We start from the raw sequence: 17,149 nt of genomic DNA, 5'->3' as shown, positions 1-17,149 counted from the left end.
ACCAGTTGTTTCAGCTAGCCATTCCAGGGAGCAGAACAGAGGGAACAGGGGAATGGGAGAGCCGTGGAAACTGTTTTTACTGGGACCTTTCCTCTCTCCCCAGGCCCATACAGCCCTGCTCCAGTCTGGCCAACACACGCCAGGCCCAAGACATTCCACATATTCACAGCTCCCCTTTGTGTTCCTGCATCCACACACAGACTCCAGAAACAGTACGGAAAAGGGCTAGATTTACTTTCTCCAGATCCTTACATGGTCCGAGCTGAAGCAACACAATTATCTTGCTTAACCCCCTGACCCTCGGCTACTTTTATTGCTCATGGGACAACTCAGGCAGAAGTTAGCATGGGCCACTAACCACTAGCTAGAACATTGTGAACGAGGGCCATTTTTCCATGGGCAGCAGACATCTATATTTTGTTTTCTCACTCAGGAGAATCGATGCCAGCAATGGCAGGGTACTTCACATTTTGATCTAGAATTAGCATAATAATTGTCCAATCATACTATTACTCACATGTGGTTTGATTTAGCCCTGATGGCGTACATGCAGACATGACATACACAGGACTGACAGGGTAGTGTTGGGAGCAGGATAAGGTAAAGCCTGGTCTCCAGGTCATGGGTGAGAAAGTGGGGGGCAGAGAAGTGATCAGAAGACGGACAGGAACAAGAAGTGGGAATGATGGGGCAAAGAGGAGTGGAAAGAAGACAAACAGGGGCAGTTAAAGAGGCTGGCCAAGAAGACGGAGGAAGAACTACAGAGAGGAGAGGACCAGGGGTTAGGAAAGAGACGGGGCCAGAGGGTAGGGAGGAAGTCGGGGCACTCACTTGAAGGCCATCTGGACGAGGTGTGCCAGCACGTCCTGGGCGTCAAGTGTGATGCGCGACAGGTCCTTGTCCTGCTTGATGAAGTTGAGCAGCTCTGAGGCATTGGCCATCCAGAAAGCCAGGGCCCCCGCAATGTTCTTCTGCTTCTGGAATACACCAATCACAGAGTAGGACAGACCGAGAGAGAGAGAGAGCAGGGGGTCAGAGAGGAGGTATAGACAGACACGGGGTGAAGGGGGGACTCTCAGACTCACAGCCATGAGCAGTAGCAGCACTCCAGGGATAGACTCGTGCACCTGCCACCCTACCCCACCCCAATCCAAGACGTCCAGAACCAGACACTGGCCCCCAGTTACAGCCTCTCCCAGAGGGTCAGTTTTGGAGGGGGGGGGGGGGGGCTGTGCAGAGTAGACTACTGGATTAACAGGCTCTTTGTCATATTAAAGTTGAGGGAATAAACATACTGTACAGCTAATAGGCACAGATCTAAGATCAGTTGACCCTCCCCCAATCCTAACCATAACCATTTAGGGAAAACTGACGTTAGAACAGTGCCAACAGGGAATTTTATTCCACTTATATTTTCTTGCTAGCTTCTGTGTGGAGCAGTTCTCTGCATGTCCTGATATAAATGCGGTCTACTTCCTCTAGCAGTAGCTACTGCATCTCTGCACGGGGACCACATTCCACATCAACCAGTATACAAACAAATACTGGTCTGGGATGGACATTCAGCTCAGTACTCATGTATTTTACCCTGTGAAGCTGTTCTTGAACGCCTCTAACATTTAGCAGAGATAAACAGGATTAAACTGAACAGGCTGCTAGTGCTTTAGAGCCCAGTGTCTGGTCTGTGTGATGAGCTAATGTCACCTTATCTCAAAGAATAAGGGATACACAAGGTCCACCCGACTTGTCTCGGCCGGCGCTGGTCCCTGTGTATTCCGCACTCGTCTATCCCCACAACACCCCCACTTCAGAATGGCCACAGGACAGAACGCATCCAAAAGAACCATGTTAAACCACAGATAAAATTAAAAATGTAGAAGGGAAAAATTCAACAAAATCAAAAGAACGTTGGGGTTTGTCTCTCATCCACACGGAAGTGCAGTAAAGCATGAGGTCAAATGGAAATGACAATTATTTCAATGTTGCCACAATCAGAGACTTGTTGGAGTTGTTTTTAGTACCACATGTTCCAGGTTGAAGGCTGAATGAGGGTTATTATGTTGGTGTTTTAGAGTCCAGCTGTAGGAGAAGGGATTATTTGGCGGTTTGGTTGAGGGGTTTTTGGTTTCTGTTATGGAGAAAAGAAGCATGGAGGACTGAGCGAAGCTTGACTGAGTCGATAGATGGCGAGACTGAGTGAGAGATGAGAGAGAGAGCACTCTCTCCCCTAGCAACGTGTTAGGTGTCCTACCTGGTCCGCTTCAGGAATCTCCTGTCACAGAGGTGAGGGAGGAAACAAACAGACAGACAGACATCCCACAGGACAGAGAAAGACTGTCAACAAAAACCATGGCATGGACAGAGATTCACTCACAGGCATGTCAACAGAACACAACACACATGGTCATGTGCAATACACATGAACTCCACTTTGGTAGTGTATGGGAAATGCTTTTTCCTTTAAATATAGCAAGAGAAGGCACAGCCTACTTGCAGAAACTAGTTTTGAATGTACCCACAATTCTGTTCCCTGTAGGAAGCAGGGACATTGCTGTGCATATTTGATTATTTAAGGAACACAGATTAAATTTCCAATGTCCCTCATGGAGGTTTAAGACTTGGATTTCCAAAATCATCAGGATAAAAATCCATCTTTAAATGGGTTTAATGACTGTAAGCCTGATTTCTATAAGACACACACAGAGCAACGCAGACAGATTTCCCTAATGCTCCTGCACTGTGTGTGTGTGTGTGTCCAGTATGTGTCTAGTATGTGTCTGTGACAGACACTGTCAGTGTGTAGACAGATAATCATCTATTAACAGACTACAATCTGTATGTAAATTGAGTGTCTTTAAGGTTGTATAATGACAGGATGAGGAATCCCATGAGGACTGACCTGACAAACCACAGGTCTAAACTCCCACCATATTAGAGTGCTGTGAGGAGTCAGACAAACTCTGCTAGGTTTTATTGTTTTGCACTATTTGGGCCATTTCTGTTTTTCACACATAACTCAGGGTTGGTGTCCCAGAGTATGGGTATTACTGCTACACTAATACAAAATGTAATTTGGGTTTTGTGCTGGCTGAGAGTGCTTTCGGAACACCACAATGATCCTGTGTTCCAGTGAACACAGAGACGCTGGACAGAAAGACATAACATGGTCTTCACGCCTCTACAAATTATTCTGTGGAAATGACCTGGTTGAATAAACCAAGAGAAATCTTACAAAATACTACGACTACCAGGCTGACTACCAGGATGACTACCAGGACCACTACCAGGATGACTACCTAGTCAGCTACAGTTTTGGGGTTTTTCTTTCGGTCCTGGGTCACCTGTATCTCTAGAGGGAAGTGAAATTAACCAATCAAAAGAAAAATAACATAAAAGTGCAGAGAACAAATGTATTTTTGTCAGTGTCCTTTTTTCAGGCAACTGGCTGAGGACATAAAGTGGTCATATACACACCAAACCCAGGCCGTAAACCTTGAATGTCCTCCTAATTAGAATGAGGAGGAGAAAAAAAGGCGAGGCAGCAGGATGGACACTCACCTGGATGACTCCTTCCATCATGCTCACCATCTTGTTGACGATGGCTATGACTTTGTGGGTGCGCTCCGAGGGGCTGATGTCGGGCCGGTAGTGGCTGGACATGACGTAGCGACAGGTCATGTACAACACGTAGGTGGGGGACAGCTTGAAGTGCACTGTGGAGCTGTTGGTGTAGTTGATGATGGCCGTCAGGAAGGTATCTTCGGCTGGAGGGTGCACGGTGGGGGCAAGGAGGGGGATAACGGTGCGGTGTGAGTTCACGTGACATAAGTCACAGTCAGATGGGTCAGTCCTGATTTTGCTACAGGAGTGACTCTGTGTGCATGTTTGTGTGTTTACAGTAGGGCCTTGAGATAACATTGTCCCCAACCCTGGCTTCCTGGTTCCCCAGCAGGGGCTGTTTATAGTGCATTGTGAGAGAGTTGTGAGAGAGCAACCCCCCCCCCGATATTACAAATCAAAGGCCTCTGCTCTCTCTGCTCCATAGCCAAACACATAAACTCACACAACTTCAAATACACAGAGACTGACTTTAGCCAGGCCCAAGACTAGAGTCCACAAACAAGGTTCTGCATATAAAAGGGCTTGAAAGGCAAGTTAAACTGGCTTAAACAAATAAAGCTATGCTAAAGGGGAGCGGGAGAGCCCATCACACACATCAGAAGTAGCAGTACATTCAGTGTGTGTTCATTGGAGAATCATTGCATGTCATTCACAGAACGGACTGGTGTGTTAGGCTCCCTATTGATTAGAAGGTAATCAACCAATTGCTCGATCAAGAGAGAGAGAGAGAGAGAGAGAGAGAGAGAGAGAAAGAGAGAGAGAGCGAGAGAAAGAAAGAGTCCTGCATGCTACCACCTGCTATTTTCACAGCTTGACTAATTCATGTCGACAGTCATACAGATATGACCTCTATGGTACTATGGTCTAACAATGTGCGTATTTACATAATAACATTTCAGTTAATGTTAACATGACCGTGTTCAATAAAACCACTAGGGGCAGTTGACAACATTAAAAGCCAGTTGGCGCAGCATGCAGACAATGAGTCAATACCTTTCGGACTAGAGGTCGACCGATTATGATTTTTCAACGCCGATACAGATGATTGGAAGACCAAATAAAGCCGATACCGATTAATCGGCCGATTTTTAAAATGTATTTGTAGTAATGACAAATACAACAATACTGAATGAACACTTATTTTAACTTAATATAATACATAAATAAAATCAATTTAGCCTCAAATAAATAATGAAACATGTTCAATTTGGTTTAAATAATGCAAAAACAAAGTGTTGGAGAAGTAAAAGTGCAATATGTGCCATGTAAAAAAGCTAACGTTTAAGTTCCTTACTCAGAACATGAGAACATATGAAAGCTGGTGGTTCCTTTTAACATGAGTCTTCAATATTCCCAGGTAAGAAGTTTTAGGTTGTAGTTATAGGAATTATAGGACTATTTCTCTCTATACGACTTGTATTTGACTATCGGATGTTCTTATTTAGTTAGTATTGCCAGTGTAACAGTATAGCTTCCGTCCCTCTCCTCGCTCCTACCTGGGCACGAACCAGGAACACATCGACAACAGCCACCCTCGAAGCAGCGTTACCCATGCAGAGCAAGGGGAACAACTACTCCAAGTCTCAGAGCGAGTGACGTTTGAAACGCTATTAGCGCGCACCCCGCTAACTAGCTAGCCATTTCACATCGGTTACACCAGCCTAATCTCGGGAGTTGATAGGCTTGAAGTCATAAACAGCGCAATAGCTGCTGGCAAACGCACGAAAGTGCTGTTTGAATGAATGCTTATGAGCCTGCTGCTGCCTACCATCGCTCAGTCAGACTGCTCTATCAAATCATAGACTTAATTATAACATAACACACAGAAATACGAGCCTTTGGTCATTAAAATGGTCGAATCCGGAAACTATCATTTCGAAAACAAAACGTTTATTCTTTCAGTGAAATACTGAACCGTTCCGTATTTTATCTAACGGGTGGCATCCCTAAGTCTAAATATTGCTGTTACATTGTACAACCTTCAATGTTATGTCATAATTATGTACAATTCTGGCAAATGAATTACGGCCTTTATTAGGAATAAATGGACTTCACACAGTTCGCAATGAGCCAGGCGGCCAAAACTGCTGCATATACCCTGACTGCTTGCACGGAACGCAAGAGAAGTGACACAATTTCCCTAATTATAAGAAATTCATGTTAGCAGGCAATATTAACTAAATATGCAGGTTTAAAAATATATACTTGTGTATTGATTTTAAGAAAGGCGTTGATGTTTATGGTTAGGTACATTTGGTGCAACGACAGTACTTTTTTCGCAAATGCGCTTGTTAAATCATCACCGTTTGTCGAAGTAGGCTGTGATTCAATGAGAAATTAACAGGCACCGCATCGATTATATGCAACGCAGGACACGCTAGATAAACAAGTAATATCATCAACCATGTGTAGTTAACTAGTGATTATGTTAAGATTGATTCTTTTTTTAAAGATAAGTTTAATGCTAGCTAGCAACTTACCTTGGCTTCTTGCTGCCCTCGCGTAACAGGTAGTCAGCCTGCCGCGCAGGCTCCTCGTGGAGTGCAATGTAAGGCAGGTGGTTAGAGCGTTGGACTAGTAACCGGAAGATTGCAAAAACGAATCCCCGAGCTGACAAGGTAAAAATCTGTCGTTCTGCCCCTGAACAAGGCAGTTAACCCACTGTTCCTAGGCCGTCATTTAAAAATAAAAATGTGTTCTTAACTTACTTGCCTAGTTAAATAAAGGTGTAAAATACAAAAATACCGATTACCGATTGTTATGAAAACTTGAAATCGGCCCTAATTAAATCGGCCATTCCGATTAATCGGTCAACCTCTATTTCAGACACCAGCTAAATGCACTGTGGCAAGATGGTGTGGATGGCCCTTATCTAGTTATCATTAAGTCACACTATTACTAAACTACACAGCAGGTATAGAGAGAGAGAGAGATGGTAAGAGAAAGACTCAAATAGAGTGAGAGGAGAAAAAGCTAGAAAGAAAGAAAGAGCGTGAGAAAGAAGGACAGCGAGAGCCTGTACAGCTCCAGCAGAGAAGGTAGTTGCAGGACTCACAGTTGTCCCTGAACTCGATGCTGGCCGGCAGCGTCAGTTCTGGGCTCAGGATGTCCTGGGACCTGCGGGGAGGACAGAGGCTCTCAGTAAACCAGCACACATAGGACACATTCACCACGCCCGTTCACCACGCCCGTTCACTGACACACACCTCTCCAGAGGCAGGGCCTGCGCACGCTGGTACAGCATGGCTCCTGTCTGCTCCGGATGTGTGAGCGCATGAGCTTCCCTGTGCGTCAAGAGTGAGCAGCCGTGTGTGTGTACACCATGCATGTGTGTGTGTATGTGTGCCTCAGGCCCTGCGGTCTGTATTATTGATGAGGGGCCCCAGTGCAGCTCAGTGAGGCTCGGGTTTCCCCTGGTTCATAAGGCATGGCTGGAGATGGTGTGTCCGACAGAGCAGGGGACTGTAGCGTGACAGAGTTATGACGTTAGCTACTGTACCACTGCTCTCTAGGCAGCACCACTAAAAACACAGATGCTGTCTCTAGTAGCAGTTGACCTAGCTTCAACTGTTTGGACTGAGTTGACTAGAGTGGAGATTCCATTTACATTTAGCAGACACTCTTATCCAGAGGGACAGTAGTGAGTGCATTCACATCATACCATCATACTGGTCCCCCATGGGAATCGAACCCACAACCCTGGCGTTGCAAACGCCATGCTCTACCAACTGGGCTTCTAGGGTCCCCATTAATTCATTGATTCCAGATGTGTGTCTCTCACCTGCTGTCCTGCTGCTCCCCGCGGATCATGGGTTTGACCATGCCTCTCTCACTGCCGTTGGATGAACGCTCCATTTCCAGCTTCCCTGAGCTCTGCAATAACACAGCAATACACACCATGGTGGAATGTTCTCCTGCCCAACGATGGCACTAAGATCCCTCAAACACAGCAACTACACACAGAACATATGAAACACTCTGACCGCAATCACATACAACCACCACACACGTAGTGCTGAGAACACCAAGGGACACACCTTGACATGGAGGGGGAGTTACTGTACCTTGCTGGTGGAGAGGGCCGTCCCACTGTGGAGGTCCCCTTGCAGGTCAAAGGTCGTCTCAGGAACACTTCTGCTTGACAGATGGACAGAAAGAGAGAAGGGGCCAGAAAGAGAGAGGGACAATAAGCTCAAGGACAGAACATCTCCCAGGCAGAGCAGGAAGGACTTTCATTACTGGGAGAGAATGACAGGAGCTCAGACATAATCCACAGCACCACACACACACCAGGCGTACGTACGCAGACACACACACACCAGACACAAAGACACACCCACCAGGCGCACACATGCGCACACACCCCCACCAGGCCTACGCACCCACCCCCCCCACAGTCTTATATACAGCCACATTTATGTAGCGACACACTCCGCCACCCATGTCAGGACCGGGCCAGTTAACAGAATGCCAGAAATTCCATTGGCCTTATCACTGCAAATGAATGACTAGAACACATGTATCTAAATATACCCCTGAGCTACATGTGAATTAAATCCAGTTAACATTTGTGGTGACATGCAAAGACAGGCCCAGAGCCATACAGTGGGGCTGTGTGAGAGAGCTGTCTGTTCTAAAGAAAAGGACTTACTATTTCATATGCTGACCCATGACAAGAGGACGCACAGATCCTGATCTCTACAGTACAGCCAATCAGTCTGCACTGAGGGGAACATGTGACTGTAGCCTCTCTTACTGAAAGCTGTGTAATTGACCAGAGAGGACTGGTTCAGGCCAACCACTCAATCACAACACAGTCCCATACTTAGAGCAAAACCCATAGTCCGAGTTTGAACTAAGTTGGTGTCATTTGATTTCCATTGCTGTTCAAAGCCATGGAGTTTTTGGAGGTCATGGAGCATGGAGGTCCCATAGCAAACATACGTGTCCCAATGTAGTACTAGCAAGAAATGCACCAGAACTGTACCAAAAGCTGAAGTCCTTTGATCTATTCTCTTTTCCCCTCTCCGTTCTTCCAATCCCTCGTTCCCTCTCTCCTCTCCCACCCAGATGTCATCCTCTCTAACATCAGGCCACAGCATTAACGGTGGATTAGGGCTTATCACTACATCCACAAACATTAATAAATTAACCAGCCCAGCCAGTCCAAATGTTATACATCAAGTCAACGTGGCTGGTCAAATTAACATCATGGGAATTCTGTCTTTAGCCTAAAGCCCAGATATACACAGACTTAATGACCCTCTAATTAGTGGATCTACATCAACCGTCAGTCTACGCTCACCAAAAGCACTCTAGAAGCCTAATGACTGATAACAACATGCTAATATAGTCATCTTCTTGAATCATCATACATCTACTGTCAATTAGAGCCTAGGTCATTCTCCAGTCATCTACTATAGTGTCCTCACCCATGTGGTGGAGACATCCTATCCAGCCATAGTCCACAAATGCAACACATTCTCCTCTGTGAGAAGTAGCCTAGAAACCCTGCCCTACCACTGTCTAACCATAGGAAGACATTACTCTGTCTCACCTGGCAGTGTCCCCGTCCTGTTCTCTCCCTCTCTCTCTGGTTGGAGTAGTGTTTGTAGTGAGCAGAGGAGGCTGCAGCAGTGATCTGAGTTTGTGAGCGTGTGGGGCGCCAGGGTCCTGGTCCTCTCTGCCTCGTTAATAACACAGCACTGCAGGCCACACCCCAGCCAGCCAGCCAGCCAGCCAGCCAGCCAGCCAGCCAGCCAGCCAGCCAGCCAGCCAGCCAGCCAGCCCGGATTGATCAGATTAGAGTGTCCTTACAACAGCCCAAGCCTGGCAGGCGACCCAACTCTACCTCTTTTTCCCCATTCTGGCACTTCTGCTGCCTCCCTTTCCCCCACTCTCTCCCTACCTCCTCTCTTTCCCCCACCCTCCTCTCTTTCCCCCACAGTCCTCCTCTCTCTCCCCCCCATCTCCTCTCTCTCCCCCCCATCTCCTCTCTCTCCCCCCACCTCCTCTCTCTCCCCCCACCTCCTCTCTCTCCCCCCACCTCCTCTCTCTCCCCCCACCTCCTCTCTCTCCCCCACATCTCTTTTTTTGCTCCCTCTCTGCAGCCAGAGTTAAATTAGAGCTAAACCTGCTGCACCCAGATGGCTCCTCCCCCTCCCGCCCACGTGGCATCTGTTTCCACGGCAGCAATGTGGTCAACTACGGGCTTGGAGTCACATCCCAACCCCAGGGAACGAATCTCTCACACACACACACACACAAACTAACACACCTTTGAGAAGGTCAGAATCCTGCAAATGGAATTCAGCAGCACTGCCTTCTCTGATGCAGACAGAGAGCAGTAAAGCCTGAGCTGTAGAGGTGGGTAGGATACCTGACAGGATATAGGCTCTGACTAAAGATTCAACTATCAGAAGATAGTTTGGTGTACTGAGGCCACAGGGTTCTAGACCAGAATGACTAGCAGGTAGGACATGGCTGGGTTAAATGGCACTCAATTCCCTTTAAAGTACATTCGTTTTCACCAGGACCCAGAGGGCTCTAGTTAAAAGTAGTGCACTATATAGGGAATAAGGTTCCAATAGGGATGCACATGTCATCTCTGGTGGCTGGCAGCTATGTGTAAACAGGAGGCTGTGCTGTCATGGCCTGTTCAGAACACACAGAGATGAGCCACCATTGTGCTGTTCAGTCAGGCAGCTGAGAGATGCATCCTGGGACCGATGACACTGGTTTCAGCAGGTCTCCGCTGCTTCCTCTCCGAATCACAGCCATTCCTGTCATCACCACTGGGATGAGCGAGCTAACTTTCCAAACGTGTCTACATTTGTAGTCCACTGCAAGTGTGTGTGTGTGTGTGTGTGTGTGTGTGTGTGTGTGTGTGTGTGTGTGTGTGTGTGTGTGTGTGTGTGTCAAAGCCACGGGAAGTAAGGGGGTTGAGGGTGCCGCAGCACCCCCTAAAAATAAATACCCCCCCCCCCCAGACCCATCTTGGTTGTAAAGATGGGGAGAGGTCTGTCCGTAATAAAGAGACCACATTCCACAAAGCAAGTCCTGCAGGCTCTAGTTTTATCTTATCTTGATTATTGTCCTGTCATATGGTCAAGTGCTCCAAAGAAAGACCTAGTTGTGCCGCAGCTGGCCCAGAACAGAGCGGCACGTCTTGCTATTCATTGTAAATCAGACGGCTAATATTAATACTATACATGCCAGTCTGTCTTGGCTAAGAGTTGAGGAAAGACTGACTGTCGCCAATGGCGTCGGCTAATGGGGATCTTTATAAATAAATAAAATCTATTCTCGCGGCCACGGTGTGTGTGTGTGTGTGTGTGTGTGTGTGTGTGTGTGTGTGTGTGTGTGTGTGTGTGTGTGTGTGTGTGTGTGTGTGTGTGTGTGTGTGTGTGCGCGCGTCGGTGAGTGTGTGTATGTGCTAGCTCCAACACCCTTCACCCCACCTACCCTGACTTGTGCCTGCCTCTCATCATTGGTCCGGGCCCTCCCTTGCCCATGCTGTGGTCGTAGCTGGGGTCCACAAACTTGAAGACGTGGGAGACGCCGAACTGCAGTGTGGCTCCGCTTCGTAGCACGGTGGTCTCGGTGACACGCTGGCCATCCACGTAAGTCTCAGCCTCCAGACTGTGTGGTGTCACTGTCACCAATCCCTCCGTATGCATCAGTTTACAGTGGTGGGGCAGGATACCTGGACCAAACAGCTGGAGGAGAGGAGACACTCAGTATTACTAGACCTTTAGCTCAGCTAACTAGCTGTCCAGTGTGCCATCGTAATTTACAGCTACATCAATGTAGCATGTGACCCCAGACCAAGACAGACAGAGACACAAACAGAGAAAGACAGAGACAGACAGAGACAGACAAAGGGCAGGTCCTTACCTGGATGGAGCCGTCGTCTGTAGTGTCTGAGCCCACCTCAGTAACACTGTGCTGCAGGCGGTAGAGTTTCGGTTTGTCCCTGGAGTCTGAGCCGTCTATGGTGGAGACCAGGAGACAGTCAGTACTCACAATATGGAGGGACACACACACACTCACTCACTCACTCCATCACAGAGCACAGAGGGAGATTTTTACCAACACATGACAGTCGTACACTTCACACACAAAATACATAAGAGGGGAAATAGACATACAAAACCATGTTGTCATAACAGCTACCAGTAGACCAGATAATCTGTGTATTTTGATTAGTAAAAACAGATTTTAGTAAAAGCAAAGCAGCAAATTAGTTAACAAGGGTGGGAAAAACATATATCTTCTGAAAATCCTGGGTTTTGCGAAAATCCTCATTTGCAAAAAGCACGTGCTAAGCTTAATAATGTCTGGCAGGGGCCCTAAACGTGGCTTAGTGCAGTGGAGTTGACTTAAGGTCCCGTCCTAGATAGTGAGGCCCTGCTCTGATTGGCTGAGCCACTGATCAACAAGGCATTCAGTACAGTAGCATTCAGTTGCCCACAGACACTGATCTAGGGTTTCATTTCATGGAATTGTTATGGTGAACATTTGGGGTGGAGAACATGATCCTAGATCAATGCCAAAGGGAAACTTCGGAGATCGGGTACGAGTTGACCCTAACACTTAACCACTGATACAGGGTCAGATCTTTTGCCATCACAATAATGGTCAAAACTAGAATAACCAATAATCTTCAGGGTAATCTGATCCTAGTTCTGTACTTAAGGGCAGGTTCTACCACAAGTCAACTTCTATCCAGAGAAACACAGCAGTAGATGGGTGTGGTGGTGGAGAGGCGTGGTGGGTCGGTAGGTTTACCTTCGTGGTGCCGATAGGTGTAGTAGCCATAGTGATTCCCCCTCCCTAGGTGAGCAGACATGCAGAGGCGGCAGCAGTAAGACACAGCAGTAAGACACAGCAGTAGGTAGTAGCGACACACAGAACACACCACAGGAAGCCAGGAGAGAGAAAACACAGCATGGGGTGTAAATGTTGCATCAAGGAGAAAACGCAGCGCCCTTCTTCGCCTCACACACTCCCAGTAATAATCACCAATAAAACATTCCCAGAATCCACACTAAAACACACACACACACACCTTGAATCACTTTCCTGCAGAAAGAGCAGAGAACCCTTGCCTGGGAGACACACTCTTTTGTGGCAATGTATGCAAACAGATTGCAAACCTTCAAATCTTTTAAGTACTAATCAAATCCCTGAGGAGGTTAAAAACGGTTTTGAGAGACAGGGTTAGTGCACTGCATGGTTGGTCAGGGGAGCATGGAGAGAGAGAGAGAGAGAAAAAGAGGGGAGAGGGGGTCAGTGGAAACAGGCAGCTGTTAGGGCCAGCCCATCAGTGAGGACTGACCCAACACCTAGGCCAGGTATGGGCAACTGGTGGCCCGCGCCATTTTTAGGGGGAGGGGGACTCAGCCAGGGTCTCAACACAGGTGCAACTACGAAATTTGGTTGTGCATCAGCAGTCAGTCAATTAGCCCATGTCAGCAATTCTTTTGGGGTGATTGGTAAGTTAGTCTATCGGCCAGCTATCTAAACTTGTAGTAAGCATGGTTAAATTACCCATGCCTATTGATCATTAGTGATATTAAAAACTGCTAACATTCTCCTCCACCCTAATTTGTGTGTGTGTGTGTGTGTGTGTGTGTGGGGGGGGGGGGGGGGGTACCCAGACCCGAGCCACAGCGACTCCTAATGATGAGTTCCATGTTTTGTGGCCCCCACCCCCATCAAAGTTGCCCATCCCTGACCTAGGCAACACGAGCAGCAGCTACTGTAGTCCTGAAAGCATTCTCTTGGTGGGAAAGGGAAGATACCTAGTCAGTTGTGCAACTGAATGCATTCAACTGAAATGTGTCTTCCGCGAGTGGGCGAGAGGGTGTACAGTTAGGCTTGGGAAGTATACCACACACTGGAGTATTTGGAAAAAGCAACAGGATGGTTTTTCAATACAATTTATTTGAAGTTTTCAATAAATGTGAATATTTGTAGCTACTTAAGTTGACCTGCAGTCAACTTGTGCAACTTCATTTCACCTGTCACATTATTTTACATAATGAAGCTACCGTAGTTCCCCAGACCAGTTGAGCCAGTCACATGTTTGTTTGTAAATAGCACAACGGGAGAAAGCGAGAGCTAGTCAGTCCATAGCATTCTCTATCGGTGAGTCTCTGCTGTGCAGCTATGGATAAGTTATCTGTACAGCAGCCATTTTTTCCAGTGCTTCATAGTGTTTTTTCCCTCTGTTCTTCTGTGTACATATACTACTCTTCCTTCAGAAAAGCATGCATCACAACTTGGTTCTTTTGCAAAATTTGTCTCGTTCACTTTTGCTTGTAAATGTCCACACTCACCGAAAGTGATTCGGTAGCTACACTAGCTATGCTTGTAAAACTTTATGAGCTGGATTTGCCCATCTTGCAATTCGTTTAAGTTCGTTTTCGCTCATTAGCATTTAGCTAACAGCTTCTATGTGAGTTCGCTATTAGTTGGTGCTAATTTTGTTAGCATTCTGGTAATAGAGGCCCAAAAGGGCCTTTCTTGCGTTTTTAGCGCCCCTTGTGTGCTATGCCGGTAATACCGTAAAACCCGGGATGAGAGAAGGACGGTATGACAATATGAAAATCTGGATACCGCCCAAGCCTAGGTACAGTCGACTTGGCAGGAGATGCTTCTAGGGCCCACCTCACTCACCTTGTCAGAAGACTAGAAAGTTCAGGGGATCAGGTTTGGTCCATATTGCCTACTGGTGTGTGAATGTCATTACGCAATGATTATGCTGTTCTGTTAGCTATGTGAGTAGAATTAACTGTCTTACATACTGCAGTTCTGTACACGCCAGCATTTGGCGTCGGCTGGGAATGTGTGTGTGTGTGTGTTCTTGTTCAAGAGTGTGTGTGTCTGCATATATATGTGATCTGCAGTGCGTGTGTGTATGATGCACCTGGGCTGAGCTCCACCAGGTAAGGCAGTTTCTCTGGGGGTAGAGACCCATGCAGGGGCACGTCCATGCCCTTCCCCCTGGGGCCCTTGTCCTCTGGCTTGCGGCCCTTCTTTGGCACGTAGTCTGGAGGTCTCTTCTTCAGCTGGAATACTAGGTCCCCTGAAACAACACATGCGTTATGACCCAGAGCTACCAGGAGAGGGCAGTATAGACAGGGGATTTCAGATAAAAACAATACAATCCTTACAGACAACGGATTATCCTCAACGCAACATGCAATTCATTAGGCCCAAATCTATGGATTTCACATGACTGGAAATACAGATATGCATCTGCTGGGCACAGGTGTCATTTCCGGTCACAATGTTCACAACTTGCAGACTTGTTTACGTGCTGCTGTGCGTTTTGTTGCTAACCTTACTTTGCTACCTGACAACTTTACGGTTTTTACTTTTTAATTACCGTTTATATTTTTTGTTTTTTCCCCTCACTCAACTTTTTTTTCATTCAAATTTTTCACTCTGGATGCTTTATCTGGACATGGTTCGTCAGGACTTCCACCAGCCGAAGCTAAGTAGTAACATAAACATGATGCCTTCTAATTTCAGTCGCTGTACTCATAATATACAGGAGAACGATCGCCTTGCGGCGAGGGTAGCCGTGCTGCAAGCCCAGCTTCAGACGCAATCGTTAGGCAAGGGTAATTTCAGTGCAGGAAAAGATGAAACTGCGTCTGTGCCACCAATAAGTACAGATAGTAGTATAAATCCCCTCGCAGTCGCCGCAACCGGACAAATTTTCTCATGGCTTCTGGAGGGAAATGCTGTAGGAATGCTCAACCGGTGTCGCTCATTCAGCCGACAGAAACTTTCAACCGGTTCTCCCCATTAAGCAGCGAGTCGGAGTCAGAGGCCGAGCCTTCTCTGGTCTCTACTCCTCCCATTACGGGGTCTGAGACGCCGAAGCCTCCCACCATTAGCTCTGGCAAATTGAAAACCCTAGTCATAGGCGACTCCATTACCCGCAGTATTAGACTTATAACGAATCATCCAGCGATCATACAATGTTTACCAGGGGGCAGGGCTACCGATGTTAGGGCAAATCTGAAGATGGTGCTGGCTAAAGCTAAAACTGGCGAGTGTAGAGAGTATGAGTGTATGAGTATGAGTGTAGTCTGGCCCAGGAGTGTGAAGGTGAACGGAAAGGCACTGGAGCAACGAACCACCCTTGCTGTCTCTGCCTGGCCGGTTCCCCTCTCTCCACTGGGATTCTCTGCCTCTAACCCTATTACAGGGGCTGAGTCACTGGCTTACTGGTGCTCTTCCATGCCGTCCCTAGGAGGGGTGCGTCACTTGAGTGGGTTGAGTCACTGACGTGGTCTTCCTGTCTGGGTTGGCGCCCCCCCCTTGGGTTGTGCCGTGGCGGAGATCTTTGTGGGCTATACTCGGCCTCGTCTCAGGATGGTAAGTTGGTGGTTGAAGATATCCCTCTAGTGGTGTGGGGGCTGTGCTTTGGCAAAGTGGGTGGGGTTATATCCTGCCTGTTTGGCCCTGTCCGGGGGTATCATCGGATGGGGCCACAGTGTCTCCTGACCCCTCCTGTCTCAGCCTCCAGTATTTATGCTGCAATAGTTTATGTGTAGGGGTGCTAGGGTCAGTCTGTTATATCTGGAGTATTTCTCCTGTCTTATCCGGTGTCCTGTGTGAATTTAAGTATGCTCTCTCTAATTCTCTCTTTCTCTCGGAGGACCTGAGATCTAGGACCATGCCTCAGGACTACCTGGCCTGATGACTCCTTGCGGTCCCCAGTACACCTGGCCGTGCTGCTGCTCCAGTTTCAACTGTTCTGCCTGCGGCTATGGAACCCTGACCTGTTCACCGGACGTGCTACCTGTCCCAGACCTGCTGTTTTCAACTCTCTAGAGACCGCAGGAACGGTAGAGGTGCTGACCTGATGCACCCTCGACAACTACTGTGATTATTATTTGACCATGCTGGTCATTTATGAACATTTGAACGTCTTGACCATGTTCTGTTATAATCTCCACCCGGCACATCCAGAAGAGGACTGGCCACCCCTCATAGCCTGGTTCCTCTCTAGGTTTCTTCCTAGGTTTTGGCCTTTCTAGTAAGTTTTTCCTAGCCACCGTGCTTCTACACCTGCATTGCTTGCGGTTTGGGGTTTTAGTCTGGGTTTCTGTACAGCACTTTGAGATATCAGCTGATGTAAGAAGGGCTATATAAATACATTAGAGAAAAAAAAAATATATATATATATTTTTTTTTAAATGGGCGTCACAACGGGCCTCAGGATCTCGTGAGGTTATTTTTGTGCATTCAAATTGTCAATCAAATGCAATTTTGTTGTCCGTAGCTTATGGCCTTTTATTGTCCCCAGCACAAGGTGCAACTGTGTAACAATCATGCTGTTTAATCAGCCTCTTGATATGCCACACCTGTCAGGTGGATGGATTAGCTTGTCAAAGGAGAAATGCTCACTAAAAGGAATGTAAACAAATTTGTACACAAAATTGAACAAAAATAATGTTTTTGTGCTTATGGAAAATTTCTGGGATCTTTTATTTCAGCTCATGAA

General features: G+C 47.1%; 1 protein-coding gene across 9 annotated transcripts in view; it reads right to left on the bottom strand.

Annotated features, from left to right (window-relative positions):
- LOC120024176 (afadin-like) overlaps window positions 1–17,149 on the bottom strand; it is a 117,878-nt gene that overhangs the window by 34,998 nt on the left and 65,731 nt on the right. For 5 of the 9 annotated variants that reach the window (XM_038968349.1, XM_038968353.1, XM_038968355.1 and 2 more), the window contains exons 8-17: window positions 14,555–14,713; window positions 12,412–12,456; window positions 11,518–11,612; window positions 11,086–11,339; window positions 7,686–7,755; window positions 7,403–7,494; window positions 6,677–6,738; window positions 3,559–3,764; window positions 2,252–2,272; window positions 832–977 (exon numbers count right to left, since the gene is read on the bottom strand). In XM_038968349.1, the coding sequence (XP_038824277.1) occupies window positions 832–977; window positions 2,252–2,272; window positions 3,559–3,764; window positions 6,677–6,738; window positions 7,403–7,494; window positions 7,686–7,755; window positions 11,086–11,339; window positions 11,518–11,612; window positions 12,412–12,456; window positions 14,555–14,713 (1,150 nt within the window). The remainder of the gene's footprint in view (window positions 1–831; window positions 978–2,251; window positions 2,273–3,558; window positions 3,765–6,676; window positions 6,739–7,402; window positions 7,495–7,685; window positions 7,756–11,085; window positions 11,340–11,517; window positions 11,613–12,411; window positions 12,457–14,554; window positions 14,714–17,149) is intronic. The other 4 variants (XM_038968351.1, XM_038968357.1, XM_038968352.1 and 1 more) reach the window with 2 other exon arrangements.

This window comes from Salvelinus namaycush, chromosome 29 (genome assembly GCF_016432855.1).
Source record: "Salvelinus namaycush isolate Seneca chromosome 29, SaNama_1.0, whole genome shotgun sequence".
Classification (NCBI taxonomy): domain Eukaryota; kingdom Metazoa; phylum Chordata; class Actinopteri; order Salmoniformes; family Salmonidae; genus Salvelinus; species Salvelinus namaycush.
The sequence above is the reverse complement of the archived record's forward strand: the minus strand, read 5'-3'. Positions and strand labels throughout refer to the sequence as shown.